At 43.1% G+C, this 18,904-nt stretch overlaps 2 protein-coding genes across 2 annotated transcripts; both read right to left on the bottom strand.

The window, feature by feature from the left end:
• Window positions 1–168: 168 nt before the first annotated feature.
• Window positions 169–18,890, bottom strand: LOC133003023 (uncharacterized). Its single transcript, XM_061072610.1, has 23 exons — window positions 18,777–18,890; window positions 17,897–18,230; window positions 16,165–17,621; window positions 14,927–15,076; window positions 14,082–14,180; window positions 13,616–13,835; window positions 12,355–12,425; window positions 12,011–12,136; window positions 11,425–11,710; window positions 10,558–11,303; window positions 9,978–10,228; window positions 8,480–8,545; window positions 7,639–7,746; window positions 7,077–7,269; window positions 6,833–6,907; window positions 6,031–6,360; window positions 5,211–5,309; window positions 4,826–5,045; window positions 4,490–4,560; window positions 4,150–4,275; window positions 3,769–3,904; window positions 2,734–3,647; window positions 169–1,576 (listed from the first exon to the last, which is right to left on the bottom strand). The coding sequence occupies exons 1-23, from the start codon at window positions 18,879–18,881 to the stop codon at window positions 1,316–1,318; spliced, it is 6,444 nt and encodes a 2,147-aa protein (XP_060928593.1). The 5' UTR covers window positions 18,882–18,890; the 3' UTR covers window positions 169–1,315.
• Window positions 8,961–15,103, bottom strand: LOC133003535 (gastrula zinc finger protein XlCGF26.1-like). Its single transcript, XM_061073294.1, has 8 exons — window positions 14,927–15,103; window positions 14,082–14,180; window positions 13,616–13,835; window positions 12,355–12,425; window positions 12,011–12,136; window positions 11,425–11,710; window positions 10,558–11,303; window positions 8,961–10,228 (listed from the first exon to the last, which is right to left on the bottom strand). The coding sequence occupies exons 1-8, from the start codon at window positions 15,038–15,040 to the stop codon at window positions 9,962–9,964; spliced, it is 1,929 nt and encodes a 642-aa protein (XP_060929277.1). The 5' UTR covers window positions 15,041–15,103; the 3' UTR covers window positions 8,961–9,961.
• Window positions 18,891–18,904: the final 14 nt, after the last annotated feature.

The following is an 18,904-nucleotide window of genomic DNA, read 5'->3' as shown; positions in this document are numbered from 1 at the left end:
AGTCTGTTTCAAGAAACATACACAGATAAATCTGCTGACAGGGGACTTGTAAAGAAGAGGTTTTAAGACAGGGGAGAAGTTCTCGTTTGTGCATTTGATTTTGACAATAAAACTGTGTAAAGGACAGATTGGGAAATATATACATATAAATAAGACGTAAAAAATGCAAAAGTTCTAAATTTCAGAGTTTATCAATTTGAGTTACAGTCACAAAGCTGACGAATACACTCCCCAGGAAAAGTTACAGATGTTTTGCAATCTGATTTTGTACTTTCTCAATCAGCACATTCTCCTCACAATAAAAAGGATTTATCATCTGAATTTGTTTTTATTGAGAATTAAAAAAAGACAGACCTTGAAGTTTGTTTAAACTTTGTTATTTAGTCGATTGAATTAAGGTGGTTTAAAAAGTTCTGCATCCTTGAAAAAGTTAAACGTAATAAAATGTTGTTTGTTCATGCTAACTCCACTCAAGCAAAACCAGGATACTGAGTCATGAAAACACATTTTAAATCCTTTCGCCACAATGAACTCTGGGCTTTAAGATTTAGATCCTGTGGACAACAAACTCATCCCTCAAAAAATAAGAGCTTATTAATTAAATCAGACATTGGTACAAAAATATAAAATTCACATTAACTCTGCTACTCTGTACAGAAATAAGAGGTTAGTCCATTCATTTAATTTAAAAGGACAGTTAGTATTTTCTATTTAGGATGAACTATCCCTTTGAAACAAACTCTTGTAGGTTATCAGCATTTCATTCGATGACTTTATGATTATTATGTGTATGTTTCCATGTGTATGTTGCTGTTAAGTCTTAGTTTTTCAGTATCACAACTCGAAAAGTGGTGGACTACACACACTGTCCACGTTAAATAAGGATTTGTTCGTTTATTTCTTCACTCATCTCAATCATAGACTGTAAATAAAGATGGACGACATGTCTCCACTTCCTCCTGTTGCACAGACATGGAGCTAAAACATGTCGGGTACAGGTTCCACCTTGTTGTGTTTGTGACAGTTTGGAGCTGGAGGCATTGTGTGGAGCTGCAGAATCAAGATCTTGTGTTAACTAATGAGTCAACTCAGCTGTCAATCATCATGTTTTACTGAAAACATTACACTTACACATCCGTGTGATAAGAACCACCTGAAACGATCATGTGTGAGAAAAAACCTGTACATTGACTTTTCAGTTCGGTCCATGTCCTTCCACAGAAAGGGAGAAGACAGTGTTTATGACCTATACTGCAGCCGGCCACCAGGAGGTGATCAAGATGATTTGGCTTCACTTTTGGGAGCAGTCACATCTTTATATACACTTGTGGTTCTTGAGGTTCCTCAGGTAGGAGAAGCTCTTCCCACACTTGTCGCACATGAACTGCTTCTCCCCGGTGTGGATCTGCAGGTGGGCCTTCAGGCTGTTGCCCTGGTTGAAGCTGCGTCCACACGTGTCACAGCTGAACGGCTTCTCCCCCGTGTGGATGCGCTGGTGACGGCTCAGGTTGCCTCCGTTGCCGAAACATTTGCCACATGTGTCACAGCTGAACGGCTTTTCTCCGGTGTGGACCACCTTAGAAGGAGAGAGATCAGAAGTCAGTCTGTGGCTTATTTAAAAAATTTACTCAGTTTTAAACTCAATTTAACAATCCAGTATCACGTGGACAGGCAGGAGCGTTTCGAGGGAGTTTGGGGCCAGAGGCAAAAAAGATCCCCAAGAAACACATGATGCTTTGTTGCGGTTTCATGCACAAAGCCGATCACAGAGTATAAGGGGGTTCTCGTGCCCTCTGCCAGCTTTGTCTACGTGGCTGCAACGCTCCAGTCGACAGGAAGTGCGTTTAGCCCATATGTAACCACATACAACAGCAGAGTCTGGGTGCACAGAACATCGTCTGAGTGTGTATCTACATCCTTAGAGCAGGCTGACTTCATCCACTACCAGTAGCCCAATGCAATTGTTTGATAATAAATGCTTAAACCACATTCATTGAAAGAAAGATGTGAGCTCTTTAATCGGTCAGTATGTTTCTCATCAGGTCTGTTTGTCTCTCCTGGTTGTAGGTTTTAAACTTCTCTGATGTAATTGGAAATTCTACTGTTCCTGTAGTGCCTGTAAACACAACACAGGTACAAATTTATCTAATTATAATTTCCAATTTAATACATCTGCATCAAGTGACCAGGCTTAACATTAAAACATTGTTAAACCAATGTTCGTTACCACGAGTCTCAGATGAGTCATTAAATGTGTGTGTCCTGAAACTCTCTAAAAATCTATTGTTGGAGATTGTGTCAAATGCTGTATCTTAAGTTTCTTTATGATGTTATCGATGCTGTGGTCAGATGATCTGCCTGTCCACGTGTGCTGTTCATGTGTTTGTGTAAAGTCCCTCTGAGTGTTTTGCAGAACTCGGGGGGGCTTCTTAACTGCCAGTTCCTGAGTGTTTCTTTGCACTCTCAAGCAGACAGCCTTGCTCTCAGTTTGATTTGTGTCCAAAGCTTCGTAATTAAAGACAGACTAACTGTTTGTTTGATTCACTCATTATTCCTGACGACTACTTAAAATTGCCATAACACTGATAACCTACTGCTCTCATTCACAGATGTTCAACATGTTTGTGCTCATGTCAACAGTAACTGACAGGGATTGGGGATATTTTTCATATTTCAGTTTTTTATCTTCACAAGTCAGATTAGTTGATGCTGTAATCGTCAGTGTAAACCTACCTGATGTGTTTTAAGGCTGCTGTGCTGTGTAAACATACGACCACAGATGTCGCAGGAGAACGGCCTCTCTCCGCTGTGCGTCTTCATGTGAATCTTCAGGTAACTGGACGACTGGAAGCTCTTCCCACAGAGCTCGCATTTGTGAGGACTGTCCACTGTGTGGTGCTGCTGGTGCGAGAGCAGGTCTGTGATGGAGCTCAGAGGCTGGTCACAGAGCACACATGTGCATGGAATAGTTGCTGCATGCGTCTGGAGGTGTTTGTGTAGTGAGTCCACACAGGCCACTGTCATGCCACAGGCCACGCAGGCCAGGGAGTTCTCCCCTGAGTGGGAGGTCTCCTGGTGCATCTTCAAGGCACTTTTCAGGATGAAGCTTTTGCCGCAGGTGTCGCAGCTGAAGGGACGCTCCCCGGTGTGTATCCGCTGGTGGCATTTCAGAGTGTGGGCCTGGATGAAGCACTTGCCACAGGTGTCGCAGCTGAAGGGACGCTCACCAGTGTGTATCCGCTGGTGGTTTTTCAGAGTGTGGGCCTGGTTGAAGCTTTTGTCGCAGGTGTCGCAGCTGAAGGGACGCTCACCGGTGTGTATCCGCTGGTGGCTTTTCAGAGTGTCGGCCTGGTTGAAGCTTTTGCCACAAGTGTCGCACGTGAACGGCTTTTCCCCTGTGTGTATGCGCAGGTGTCGCTGCAGGTTACATTGTATGGTGAAGCTCTTGTTGCAGTACTGGCATATGTAGGCCCGCTCTCCTGTGTGAACCCTCTGGTGCATCTTCAGGCCTTGGGCTCGGTAGAAGCTCTTCCCGCACTGCTCACAGCGAAACGGCCTGACCTCAGCGTGGAGTCGCTGGTGGTTCCTCAGCAGCTGCTTCAGGGTGAAACCCTTCCCACAAACATCACAGGTATGTGGTCTCTCACCTGTAGACGCAGACAAAGGAGTATTGTAACAGCTGAACCAATAAACATGTGAAACACAGAGAATTATCAGCCTACTCTGCAGGTGTAGTGACCTTTCTTTGTTTGTATGGCTGAGTCTCACCTGTGTGGAGCAGCGTGTGTGCGTTCAAACTCTGACTCTCTTTATTCGCTCGCCCTCGCTGGAACTTGGGCTTGAGGACACGTTTAGGTCTCGTGGTGGATCCTGGCTCACCTTCATCCAGATCTTCTGGCTCCAACTGACAAAAGAAAAAGACAAAGTGTTCATTCGTTTCCTTGTCTTTGCTTTGCTCATGGTGGCTTGATGCTTGGTCCATAAGGCAGATATCATACCAACAGTGGTGGTTCAATTAATGCTTAACGCAGACTGACTATCTTCATTAACACATTATGGCCATTTAAGCAATCAAAAAAGAACAGTACAAAATATTAAAAACTTACATGTAGAGAAATTACACAAAACCATTGTATCCATGACATCTACCTGGTAGTCTGGATCGTCACCATCGTTCTGTCCTGCTTCCTCGACACACTGAGCAGAATCTGGAGACGTCTGGCCAGTGACCGCCTCCAATTCTTCCTCTTTTATTATAACCAGCTGGACACTTTCCTGAGAAAAGACACAACAATGAGATATGTACAGATTTCGTTGAGTTTAAATACAAACTAAGTAAAAATAAAAAAGCACGCCTTCACTGTGTCTCTGAGTTGACCCCCATGTTCAAAGCCTTCAGGAATAAATGAGGCCTTTATACATAGAATCTTCCTGTTGAGCCTCAACAGAGGAACAACATCTGTGTGAGACAAGGTGGGAACTTATTTACCTGGTACACTCTGCCTTTCCACAGGTGACGAATCGGAGACCGTTTCACTCCGGTCTCACAAGTCGTCACGGCTGTGAAATAAAAGAAATAAATCAAGGAGATATATAGAGAAAAGTGAACCTGTTTTCAGTCAGTTGCACAGAGACAGGCTATTTGTTTCCAGTTAGTTTATGTGACACTAAGCTAATCCGCTGCAGATGTAATGGGTAAAAAAAAAAGTGGAAACCAGTGTAAAGAAATACAAACGTGTATTCAGGAATTTAAACCAGTTACTCTTCTTTACGTTTGCAATTCTTGTCATTTGTTTTTAGTCATGATTAATTACAGAGTCCTCACCTCGGCGGCTCTTTCTCCCCGAGCGGTGGCTCGTCTGAACCGTTTCTCCTTCTGCTCCGTTGTTCGGTGTCCTCCTGTCCTCCTTCTCTCTGTCGCCCCCTTCTGTCAGCTCCTCCACCTCCTTTTGGCCTCTGCTGCCCTCCAGCACCAGCTTCAGCTCCGTCTTCGCCACCTCCAGCCGACGCCTCAGCTCCTCCATCTCGGCCACGCCCTGTGACACCTTCAGAACAGAAAGAACAGAACTGCTTTTTGAACAGTGACAGCTGATTCTGTCAATGTTATAATATTTTAACCTTCTACTAAATTCTATTTATGGGAGTGTTAAAGTATTAAAGACACAATATCAGAAATCAAATCAGTTTCTTCCTCCGGTTGAGTGATGTACCTCAAAACGCAGCAGGGACGAACATTCGTGGAAAAGTTCACAGATCTTCTCGACAGCCTCTCGAGCCAGAGACGTCATGAAGACACCGAACTGGATCACCTGATGAATTTGGAATACGAATCACTTTATATTTTACAGCTTGTAAAAACATCAGGAGCTTGAGGTCCCCACTATGATGACGTGATGCAATAATACAATATTATGATTATACTGTACTAATAATGTCTCATTGCTATTGGGCCAATTGCGATAGTTTCTTAAATTACATGTCTTAGTATACTGTGTAAATGGTTAAAAGTTAAATTAATTTGTTTTAAATTGGTTCAAATAAAAAATACAAACTAGTAAATGTATTCAGCTACTTTCCATCAAAGTGTGGAAATACAAACTACTATTAAAACATACTATTACACAAGTAGGCCTGCCTCAAAGTACTTGAGTACATGTATTTAGTTATTCTGCACCAGTGGTCTTGTGTATTGATGCACTGGTCTTGGCTGGTTCATGATAAACCTGTAGTTGAGGCGTGTGTAGACATACAGCACATAGATAGGCCTCCGGCCTATCCAACTCAAAATGGCGTCTGAACACGGACCCTCTGTTGTCTCCTCACCAACCACACACACGTGTTTACATCTCCCAGTGGGAACAGTGGCTCAGCTCCTGGGATCTGTACTGGGATCAGATTGTATCACCGCTGAGAGGAAGGATGCTAACTTCAGCAGCTAGCTAGCTCTTCTATTTCTATGATCAGCTGCTGGGTGGGAGGGCACGTCAGCAGGAGCGACAACAACAACAACGTAAACAACAACACACTGACCTTCTCCTCCGAGCAGACGTCACTGCTCTCATCCGTAACTTTGCTCATTTCTGACACAGTCGCTTTGACCATTATCTCCAAAATGGCGTCCAGCCGCGGCTCCGGGTCCAACATGGCGGCTCGGCTGCAGCGGCTCGATCCGGCCTGTGACTTCTTGACGGGACCGGAACGTTCTGAGGATCCGAGCTGGTGATTCCATAGATATCGTTTCCCCACTCTCGCTGAGGCTTCTTGAAGTTTGGCCTTTCTAGCCTCAGGGGAAGCAGGCAATGCATACAAGTGGTCAACGACCTGCCGCTTGCGCCTCAATCTCCTCTCTCCAGTGGCTCCCTGTTGTTTTGGCAAAATAAACAAATATATAAATAATAGTAAAACAGAAATTAATAACTTACTTTTTCAACAATTCAATCTTCACTTTTCAATTCTGTGAGCCTGAATACATTTTTAGGTTCTCCAATTCTCCAACAGAAAACACAACAGCATACTTTTATGAAATTTGTATAGGCTCCTCCACTTATAAGGCAAAAATATGTTTTGTGGCTCTGGACAAAAATGTAAAGGTTGTCTACCCCTGGGTGTAGTTTCAATGTTCACGTATGTTTATACATTCCAGTGACAGAGAAAGTGAGATAGCCAGTGGTTTTCAAACTTTTTACACCGAGTACCACCTCAAATAATATTGGTCTCTTAGACTACTAACACCATCATAGACCTTTCTAGGTACCACCAAGATAAAGGATATAATATAACAAGCCATATGATGCTCTCATTAGTTTGTGACATTCCACAGGCAAATACTCACAACATCAGGCATCAAGTCCAATGGCAGGTTGTCATCCGCCCTCCTAGAAGTGGTAGTGCTTCTTGTTGCTTCTGACTAAAATAAACAGTAAAGAAGTTTTGAATGTCTAAAATGTGCTGTAATAAACAACACATTATATAACTTGCAGAAACAAAAAACTAAAATGTGACATTTAATTCACATATTTATATTGATACATCAATCTTATATACCTTAAATTATTGTTGGTCAATGATACACATACCGTTTGAAGATGAGCTGGAAAGTTGAAAATGGTTGGCACAACACCATCTCTAAGCCGGACAGTCTGCCCCGTCCTGTCAAAGTCCTCTCTCCTGAAGTGCTCACTGCAGAGCATTGTACGGTCAGAGGCAGCAAAATGCTCTCTTCTTAGGGCAACCTCCCACATCCTCCTCCTCTCGCCGGTTTTGGGAAACCTTAAAAAAGTGAATAATGTACCCAGATATATAAATAATTGTCAACATTTACAATCCGTATTTGCATTTACATTAAGGACACAAATACGCACCTAGATTATCATATTTTGGGGGTATTTGTATGTATTTGTTTGTATGTATGCATGCATGCATGTATGTACATTAAGAATAAGATAACCACACTAAAAACAATAAAAAGGTGTCCAAAAGAAACATTCAGTGATTGTGTAAACAAACATATTCTAAAAAGCCTTGTGTCAACAACAATCTAGCAATACTATTATGTCATAGCCCTGCTGTTCCTGTACATACTTCCACTGAGTAACTAACGATTATCCAAAAATAAATCATAAAATTGTAATATCCTACTGGTGAAAGGTGATCCCACTGGCTCTCGTTTCCAGAGAACGGGTATTGGAGCATCCGTAGGCTGCACAAAAGGATGGCATCTTCACTAGCAATAAAGTCAGCAGTTTCCTGTAGAAATCATAATGTAAGATGTTTTTAACAAACCAACCCGATCGGAAATCATGTGAAACTTCAGTTAAATCATGTACAACTTAAGTAATATTGAAAAGAAAGAACAATTCTGCCTCTCCCATAAATGCTGCACAATTAAGTAATTTTTCGAAGAGAAAAGCTGTGATTTCAACATCTTCAATCATCCAGAATTCTAACCACGTTAATAACGTTTGTAAGAAACCAAACCATTTGTAAATCCGTCAAGATTTCATCGAGATACGATTGTTAGCGTTTGTGCAGATGACTGACCTAACCTCGTGTACCTGTGGCAAGATGGCCGCCTGTGATGACGTTCTAGACTACGCCGGAAGATATCTAACCTTTATAAATATATCTATGTCTTCACGGGCAATAAAGTCAGCAACTTCCTGTAGAAATCATAACGTTAAAAGTTTTTAACAAACCAACCCGATTGGAAATCATGTGCAACTTAAGTTATATTGAAAAGAAAGAACAATTCTACCTCTCCCATTGATGTTAAGTTACTGGGTAGTAGCCTAGCCGTAATACACAACTAAGCTGCACGATTAAGTCGTTTTTCGTAGAGAAAAGCTGGGATTTCAACATGTTCAAGCATCCAAAATTATAACCACGTTAATAACGTTTGTAAGAAACCAAACTACGTGTAAATCGGTCAAGATTTCAGCTAGATAAGAGTGTTAGCGTTTGTGCAGATCACTGACCTTACCTCGGGTACCTGTGGCAAGATGGCCGCCTGTGATGATGTTCTAGACTAAGCCGTAAAACATTTAGGCTTTATTTATATCTATGACCGGGAAGTTCTGAGGATCCGATTCGATCCGAACACAACATAAACACGGACCGCTCACAACACCGGAACACAGCTTCTTCTTCCGGGTCGGGTTTTTCAGAATAAAGCCCCGGTCCCTCTCGACAGACACTCCTTCAGCCACCTGCACATGTAGGTGTGAGTTGGTTCAGCCCCAGAGAGAATAACTACACATGAAAGATTTTGACAATATAACTGTGTAAAGGAGATATAGACATATACATACAAGACAGCAAAATGCAAAAGTTTTCAATTTCAGAGTTAATCAATTTGAGTGACAGTCACAAAGCTGACGAATACACTCACCAGGAAAAGTTACAGATGTTTTATCTGATTTTGTACTTTCTCAATCAGCACATTCTCCTCACAATAAAAAGGATTTATCATCTGAATTTGTTTTTATTGAGTATTAAAAAAAGACAGACCTTGAGGTTGGTTTAAACGTTGTTATGTAGACTATTGAATTAAGGTGGTTTAAAAGGTTATGCATCCTGGAAAAAGTTAAATGTAATAAAATGTTGTTTGTTCATGCTAACTCCACTCAAGCAAAACCAGGTCACTGAAAGTCATGAAAACACATTTTAAATCATTTCGCCACAATGAACTCTGGGCTTTAAGATTTAGATCCTGTGGACAACAAACTCATCCCTCAAAAAATAAGAGCTTATTAATTATATCAGACATTGGTACAAAAATATAAAATTCACATTAACTCTGCTACTCTGTACAGAAATAAGAGGTTAGTCCATTCATTTAATTTAAAAGGACAGTTAGTATTTTCTATTTAGGATGAACTATCCCTTTAAAACAAACTCTTGTAGGTTATCAGCATTTCATTCGATGACTTTAGGATTATTATGTGTATGTTTCCATGTGTATGTTGCTTTTAAATCTTAGTTTTTCAGTATCACAACTCAAAAAGTGGTGGACTACACACACTGTCCACTTCTTGTGTTAACTAATGGGTCAACTCAGCTGTCAATCATCATGTTTTACTAAAAACATTACACTTACACATCCGTGTGATAAGAACCACCTGAAACGATCATGTGTGAGAAAAAAGTGTACATTGACTTTTCAGTTCGGTCCATGTCCTTCCACAGAAAGGGAGACGACAGTGTTTATGAACTATACTGCAGCCGGCCACCAGGAGGTGATCAAGATGATTTGGCTTCACTTTTTGGAGCAGTCACATCTTTATATACAGTCTAAGCTCCTCACTGCAATGTCCACATAACTTTCCTTGAGGACAAAACCAAATCAAATCTGAAAATCACACCAAAATCATTCAGTTTCCCCCCAAATCATCCATCCACTTGTTTATCAGTCAAAAGGAAGTTTACGCCATCAGCTCCACAACCAGGGCAGGCGTCTCCTCTATCAGACGTAGAAACACTTGTGGTCCTTGAGGTTCCTCAGGTAGGAGAAGCTCTTCCCACACTTGTCGCACATGAACTGCTTCTCCCCGGTGTGGATCTGCAGGTGGGCCTTCAGGCTGTTGCCCTGGTTGAAGCTGCGTCCACACGTGTCACAGCTGAACGGCTTCTCCCCCGTGTGGATGCGCTGGTGACGGTGCAGGTTTCCTGTGTTGCTGAAACATTTGCCGCATGTGTCGCAGCTGAACGGCTTTTCTCCGGTGTGGACCACCTTAGAAGGGGAGAGATCAGAAGTCAGTCTGTTGCTTATTTTCTGTATTTACTCAGGTTTAAACTTAATTTAATAATCCAGCATCAGGTCGAGCGTTTTGAGGAAACACATCATTCCAATCTTCAACCGATTCTTTATTATCAAAAGATTATAAAACATACACACTGTGCATCCACATAAATTATTGAGTAGGAGGAAAGTTTAAGTGCGAACCTCCACCACTATCCCAGACACATTCTACACACACATTTAGACGTTCTAGTCTCCAACTGAAACTCTGAGGAAGCTTTTGGCAGAAGAATATGATGTAATCGTCAGTGTAAACCTACCTGATGTGATTTAAGGCTGCTGTGCTGTGTAAACATACGACCACAGATGTCGCAGGAGAACGGCCTCTCTCCGCTGTGCGTCTTCATGTGAATCTTCAGGTAACTGGACGACTTGAAGCTCTTCCCACAGAGCCCACAGCTGTGAGGCCTGTCCACTGTGTGGTGCTGCTGGTGCGAGCGCAGGTCTGTGATGGAGCTGAGACGCTGGTCACAGAGCACACATGTGCATGGAATAGTTGCTGCATGCGTCTGGAGGTGTTTGCGTAGTGAGTCCACACAGGCCACTGTCATGCCACAGGCCACGCAGGCCAGGGAGTTCTTCCCTGAGTGGGAGGTCTTCTGGTGCATCTTCAAGGCACTCTTCTGGATGAAGCACTTTCCGCAGGTGTCGCAGCTGAAGGGACGCTCACCGGTGTGTATCCGCTGGTGGCCTTTCAGAGTGTCGGCCTGGTTGAAGCTTTTGCCACAAGTGTCGCACCTGAACGGCTTTTCCCCTGTGTGTATGCGCAGGTGTCGCTGCAGGTTACCTTGTATGGTGAAGCTCTTGTTGCAGTACTGGCATATGTAGGCCCGCTCTCCTGTGTGGACCATATGGTGCATCTTCAGGCCGTGGGCTCGGTAGAAGCTCTTCCCGCACTGCTCACAGCGAAACGGCCTGACCTCAGCGTGGAGTCGCTGGTGGTTCCTCAGCAGCTGCTTCAGGGTGAAACCCTTCCCACAAACATCACAGGTATGTGGTCTCTCACCTGTAGACGCAGACAAAGGAGTATTGTAACAGCTGAACCAATAAACATGAGAAACACAGAGAATTATCAGCCTACTCTGCAGGTGTAGTGACCTTTCTTTGTTTGTATGGCTGAGTCTCACCTGTGTGGAGCAGCGTGTGTGCGGTGAGGCTGCGCTGGAATGAGAAGCCTCTGCCACACTGAGAACAGAGGAAGGGTTTCTCTGCGTTGGCCCCGTGGACGGCCTGGTGAGCTTTGAGCTGCAGCAGCTTGGTGAAGGTTTTCCTGCAGTGTCTGCAGCTCAGAGGCTTCTGGTTGGAACTCTGACTCTCTTTATTCGCTCGCCCTCGCTGGAACTTGGGCTTGAGGACACGTTTAGGTCTCGTGGTGGATCCTGGCTCACCTTCATCCAGATCTTCTGGCTCCAACTGACAAAAGAAAAAGACAAAGTGTTCATTTGTTTCCTTGTCTTTGCTTTGCTCATGGTGGCTTGATGCTTGGTCCATAAGGCAGATATCATACTAACAGTGGTGGTTCAATAAATACTTAACTCAGACTGACCATCTTCATTAACACATTATGGCCATTTAAGCAATCACTCTAAACTGTACATGTATGTTGACATCTTAACATATCTACAGAGACAAGCAAGGGAAAAGAACAGTACAAAATATTAAAACCTTACATGTAGAGAAATAACACAAAACCATTGTATCCATGATATCTACCTGGTAGTCTGGATCGTCACCATCGTTCTGTCCTGCTTCCTCGACACACTGAGCAGAATCTGGAGACGTCTGGTCAGTGACCGCCTCCAATCCTTCCTCTTTTATTATAACCAGCTGGACACTTTCCTGAGAAAAGACACAACAATGAGATACGGACAGATTTTGTACAAACTGAATAAAAAATAAAAAAGCACGCCTTCAGCCCTTCTCAGTTTGTGTGTCTGTGAGTTGACCCCCATGTTCAAAGCCTTCACGATTAAATGAGGCCTTTATACATAGAATCTTCCTGTTGAGCCTCAACAGAGGAACAACATCTGTGTGAGACAAGGTGGGAACTTATTTACCTCGTACGTTCGGCCTTTCCACAGGTGAAGAATCGGAGACCGTTTCACTCCGGTCTCACAAGTCGTCACGGCTGTGAAATAAAATAAATAAATCAAGGAGATATATAGAGAAAAGTGAACCTGTTTTCAGTCAGTTGGACAGAGACAGGCTATTTGTTTCCAGTTAATTTATGTGAAGCTAAGCCAATCAGTATGGAGGACCATACATGACTTAAGTATAAATAAATAAATAAATAAATGTATAAATAAATACAGAGATAAATAAATGAATACAAATTTAAATACAGAAATGAATACAGAAATAAATAAATAAATACGTTAATAACAACAAAAATGTCTAAATAAATGTCTTAAATATATTTCCCCATTTATTTATTCCCTCATTTCTGTATGTTTATGCCAATGAGAAAGGCGGGCCTAACCGCAGTCTCATGCAGGATTGGTCACAGGAGTGTGATGATCCAGTCCTACTACTTCTGCCTTTCAAAGCTGACTGGTGTCCAGTAGCTGTTTGCAGTGTTGAGCCGGTTCACACTTAAAATGAACTAGTTCAAGTTCAGAGGGTTAGTTCAGGTTGTTTTTTATTGGGATGATTAAGGTGTCAGTAATCCTGACTGTGAGCGTCACGTCTCGTGTTCTACTGAGCACAAGGAGCGAGCAGAGAGGAGGAGGAAACAGAAAGTCCAGCTCGGTACAAACCAGCTGCAGCTTCTGCTCTGCGCAAGAAGCAGCTGATCTCTGAGCAGATGTGACCAGAGAAACTCGCTGTTTTCACTGTTTCCACTGTTTTACAAAGTCACTGAGCAGCTGCTTATAGCTCAGTTGACCAATCCTGCTCGAGACTGAGTTTGGGACCTCCTACCTCATTTATATAAGGACACTTAAATGTTGAATGAAATAAATGTTGAAATAATTAAAAGTTGGAATAAATGTGGGAATAAGTTTCACACATTGATTCATTTACTTCTGTATTTATGTCCACATGAATTCATTTATTTTTTTATCGATTTCCCAATAAAAAATAATATTTATTTATTTATTTATTTATGTATTTACTTCTTCATTTATTCATTTAATTATTTATACTTAAGTCATGTATGGTCCTCCATAAATCAGATGCAGGTGTAATGGGTAAAAGAAAAAGTGGATACCAGTGTAAAGAAATACAAACGTATGTTCAGGAATTGAAACAAGTTACTCTTCTTTAAGTTTGCAATTCTTGTCATTTGTTTTTAGTCATGATTAATTACAGAGTCCTCACCTCGGCGGCTCTTTCTCCCCGAGCGGTGGCTCGTCTGCACCGTTTCTCCTTCTGCTCCGTTGTTCGGTGTCCTCCTGTCCTCCTTCTCTCTGTCGCCCCCTTCAGTCAGCTCCTCCACCTCCTTTTGGCCTCTGCTGCCCTCCAGCACCAGCTTCAGCTCCGTCTCCGCCACCTCCAGCCGACGCCTCAGCTCCTCGATCTCTGCCACGCCCTGTGACACCTTCAGAACAGAAAGAACAGAACCGCTTTTTAAATTGGATTCAAGAAAAAATTTGTGTATCTATATTGTCCAACACCTATTTCAATATGTCAAACGTTCCTTTATGCTGTTTGAACAGTGACAGCAGATTTTCTCAATGTTATAGTATTTTAACCTTCTACTAAATTCTATTTATGGGACTGTTAAAGTATTAAAGACACAATATCAGAAATCAAATCAGTTTCTTCCTCCGGTCGAGTGACGTACCTCCAAACGCAGCAGGGACGAACATTCGTGGAAAAGTTGACAGATCTTCTCGACAGCCTCTCGAGCCAGAGACGTCATGAAGACACCGAACTGGATCACCTGATGAATTTGGAATACGAATCAATTTATATTTTACAGCTTGTAAAAACATCAGGAGCTTGAGGTCCCCACTATGATGACGTGATGCAATAATACCATCTGGTGATTATACTGTAGTATTAATGTTTCATTGCTATGGGACAAATTGGGATTGTTTCTTTAATTTTATTTCATTTCTAATTATACTCTGTAAATGGTTAAAGGTTAAATGAGTTTGTTTTTAATTGGTATAAATAAAAAATACAAACTGGTAAATGTATTCAGCTACTTTCCATCAATGTGTGGAAATACAAACTACATTAAAAAATACTGTTACACAACTAGGCCTGCCTCAAAGTACTTGAGTACATGTATTTAGTAACTCTGCACCAGTGGTCTTGTGTATTGATGCACTGGTCTTGGCTGGTTCATGATAAACCTGTAGCTGAGGCGTGTGTAGACATACAGCACATAGATAGGCCTCCAGCCTGCTGTCCAACTCAAAATGGCGTCCGAACACGAACCCTCTGTTGTCTCCTCACCAACCACACACACGTGTTTACATCTTCCAGTGGGAACAGTGGCTCAGCTCCTGGGATGTGTACTGGGATCAGATCGTATCACCGCTGAGAGGAAGGATGCTAACTGCAGCAGCTAGCTAGCTCTTCTATTTCTATGATCAGCTGCTGGGTGGGAGGGCGCGTCATCAGACAGGAGCGGGGGGGCAACAACGACGTAAACAACAACACAAACAACAACACACTGACCTTCTCCTCCGAGCAGACGTCACTGCTCTCATCCGTAACTTTGCTCATTTCTGTCACCGTCGCTTTGACCATTATCTCCAACATGGCGTCCAGCCGCGGCTCCGGGTCCGACATGGCGGCTCGGCTGCAGCGGCTCCACCGGGCCTGGGACTTCCGGACGGGACCGGAGCTTCTGAGGACCCGAGCTGGTGATACCAACACAAAATAAACCCGGACCACTCACAACACCGGGACACACCTTCTTCTTCCGGGTCGGGTTTTTCAGAATAAAGCCTGGACCCGACAGACAGACATGTAGTTGTGAGTTGGTTCAGCCCCGAGAGAATAACTACACATGAATACTAATATATGTGACAACAGAAACAGATAAACCACCTGGTGAATTGTATAAAATATGATCACATTAATAGACTTCGACCAATGTCATCCTCAGGGAAACATGACATCAAAAGACTACATCAGTTATTATTTAACTATTAATAATAAATACCAAATTATTCAGGTAAATTAAATACTTAACTGATTATTTTACTAGTATTCTGTACAGGTCTGAGTCCGAGTTTCAAAGCCTTATTACAACAAGTGTCAATAGTGTGCGTTTGTTTTGATAATATACATCTTGTTATCGATGAATATGAAATGGACATTGACCTATTTTTCAACAACCGTATTAGTTCATTTATTCTTTTTTCCATAGACCACATAGTGGAACTTATCACAAACATGTACTGAAGGACAACCAATAATATGAAAGTTAAGAGTCTTGTATTTTAAAGTAACCATTATTCAAATTCAAAGTGTTTATAAATTGGCAGAATCTTTAGTTGAGGACATTTCAAAGAACACAATAATCGCAGAGTTGACAAAATCTGACACCGTTTCATGAACGAGAACAAACACCAGAAACATGTCCGTTGTTTTTTAAGAGTTTAATGAGCAGAGTTGAGCCAAAAGTCTTATAAAGACCATAACGTTCTTTTGATCAGAAAATCACGTCTGAGAATTAAGTTATTCAGCAGATAACACAACAGTTTACTTCTGTTATTGGGTTTATGGTACGAGTGGTGTAAAGTGTTAGTTCAACAACAGGTTCTACTTTGGTTCTACATGTCTTTAAATACAAAATTGCAGGTCTGTGTGTTTTTGCCTGGACAAGAAGTGAAAGTGTAACCTCTACCTCAGTAAAGTCTCTTTCTGCAGAGTAGCCCAATGGCTGATTCAACACTTTACTTTCACACCGTTGTGAGTGTGTTCTCTGACATTTTCGGATACTTCTCAGAACAGTTATGTCTCTTCAGGAGCCTTGAATCGGAAAATCCGAGTCCACAGTTGCTGCAAAAATACGGCCTCTCTCCGGTGTGGACCTGCATGTGAAACTTGACGTGTCCCAGCTGCCTGAACCTCACTCCACACACCTCACACTCGTACGGCTTCTCCCCCGTGTGGATCCGTAGGTGTCGGAGGAAGTTGGTGTAGATCCGGAAGGCCTTGCCGCACTGGTCACACTTATGTGGCTTCTCTCCCGAGTGTTGAAGTTGGTGTGACTTGAGAGCCTGACGGATGATGAACCTCTTCCCACATATGTCACAACCGAACGGCCGATCTCCCGAGTGAATCCTCTGGTGGTAGTCATAAGTAGCTTTGTAGAAAAAGGACTTTCCGCATGTGTGGCAGTTGTACTGTGTGCGACCTGCGTGGATCACCTCATGGGTCTTCAGCGAGGTCGCAGAGTCGAAGCTCTTCCTGCAGGTCCTGCAGCTGAACGGCGTCACGTCCACTGTGGTCCTGTCCCGTCGATAGATCACTGTGCGATTTCCTCGTTCCCGCCTCCGTCTCCGAACGACCAGCCCGTGTCTTTCATCATGAGTCACTTTCTGGTGTTTCTGCAGCTGACAGTTGTACAGAAACGTCTTCCCACACAGGTCACACATGAACGACTTCGAGGCGCCATGCAGAAGCATGTGTGCTTTCAGTTTGTTGTCCTGAATGAAACTTTTGCTGCAGACTTTACATGTGAACGGTTTTTCTCCAGTGTGAATTCGGATGTGTCTCTTCAGGTTGTGCTGGAGAGTGAAACCCGCTCCACACGTCTCACATGTGAAGCGTTTCCCTCTGTGGACGGACTGGTGCGTCCTCAGCGACCTCCTCTTTGTAAAAGCCTTCCCACACTCTGTGCATTTGTAAGGATTCTCTCCGGTATGAATGCTTTTATGACACTGCAGGGTGAAGGCGTATCTGAAACCCTGCCCACAGTCTGAACACTTGTGCGGCTTCTCCGTGGTGTGGACGAGCAGATGCGCCTGCAGGTTGTGTTTGGTTTTGAAGCCCTTCCCACAGGTGGAGCAGATGAACGGCCTCTTGTCTGTGTGCACAAGCTGGTGGGTCTTCAGGTGCATTTTGGTTTTGAACGTCCTCTCACAGATGTGGCACCGGAAGGCAGCGTGCTTCTTCTCCTCGTGGCGCAGCAGGTGGAACTCAAACGTTGCCGTGTTCCTGAACTTCCTGGGACACTGGTTGCAGGCGAAAGGCCTTTGATCTTTGTGAGTGTTCATGTGCTTCATCAGATGAAACTGCCGGCTGAAGCTCTTGTTACAGACGTCGCAGACGAACATCCTCCCTTTCTTCTTGACCTCTGCTTCCTGTGTGTGTTGGCCATCAGTATCTTTGTTCACTGAGGAACTCTCCTCTGCAGCGTCTACACAGATTCAACAAGACAAACATTACAAAACATGTCCGTGGGAAAAGGCAGCTCGGAGAAAAGAGAACAGGAACTTTTATGGGAAAAGCTACAATTTCTACACATAAAATACTCTATTACTCTAAATAATTAATGAATTATTCAAAACTGTAATAAAAGGGGAGAATGGACAATAATGTATTTCCTCCCCCTTCTCTTTTTTCATGTCTCGTTAATATTGCTTTTTATTTGGTATATATTTCATGTGAGTTTCTTCTTTATTGGAAACTTACCAGCATTGTTTTCCCTCAGCGCCTCAGCAGCAGGCGGAGATTCTGTGACTCGCTCCATCACCTCATCCCCTTTTCTTTTTAACTTCCCAAACGGCTTCAAGGTGAAAATCAGCCCACTCTGCTCAAACAGCACCGGGCAGCCGTTCAGGACGTTCTCTCTCCACTTCCTGGCTTTCTCAAAGTGTTCTGTCATGGCCGTCAGCTCGCTGTCCAGCCGTCCCACGGTGGCGTGCAGGGTCTGGTTCTCGTTGTGAAGCACTGAGGTCAGCTGGGAGAAAATGGCGCTGATCTTTCTTGTTGCTTCTCGTGCCAACTTCTCCAGGATCCTGTCTGACTGTGAGGAAGAAAGTTAAGATGATGCTGATTGTTAGTTAGTCCACTCCACCCTCCCTGCCACTAGAGGGCGGTAACTCAACCTGATGTTTCCATTGTTGACAACAAACCCTCAGACATTTTCTTATAAACACATAAACTTTAAACACTTTTCCATTAGAGGAATCCCTCACACGTGACTCTGAGGTTTATTCCTCTTATTCCCGGTTAAGAGCTTTTTACTCTCGTTGAGGATAAGATCAGAGGAGGTCGCATCTTGTTAAAGTTATAGACTTGGGCTAAACAAATACTTCAAATGTCGTTAACACTAGATTAATAAAACAATTGACATCTTAAAACCTCATGTTCAGAGGCTGCGCTCCTGATTGTTGCTTATTTCGCAACAAGGAGTTATGTATTCACAGTTTGTCGGGGCTAGGTAGCGGTTATGCTAACTGACCCGCCGCCATCTTTAATCCTGGTTCCTCTTCTTCTCTTTCCTCCATCGGGTCAATCTCCCCCGAACACACGATCTCAGAAACGTCAACAAACACTTAATTTGACACACCTCATGCCCGGAAGCGTCTCTCTTTACGTATCCGGTCACTTCCGCTGCCGTCTTCGTGACCGTCTCCATGATGGACTGAGTTTCTGAGTAAAACTCCGACGACATCTTTGAGTTCAGCTGCTTCTTTC

The sequence above is a fragment of the Limanda limanda genome, chromosome 6 (assembly GCF_963576545.1).
Source record: "Limanda limanda chromosome 6, fLimLim1.1, whole genome shotgun sequence".
In the NCBI taxonomy this organism is placed as follows: domain Eukaryota; kingdom Metazoa; phylum Chordata; class Actinopteri; order Pleuronectiformes; family Pleuronectidae; genus Limanda; species Limanda limanda.
This window is presented reverse-complemented; position numbering and strand designations above follow the sequence as displayed.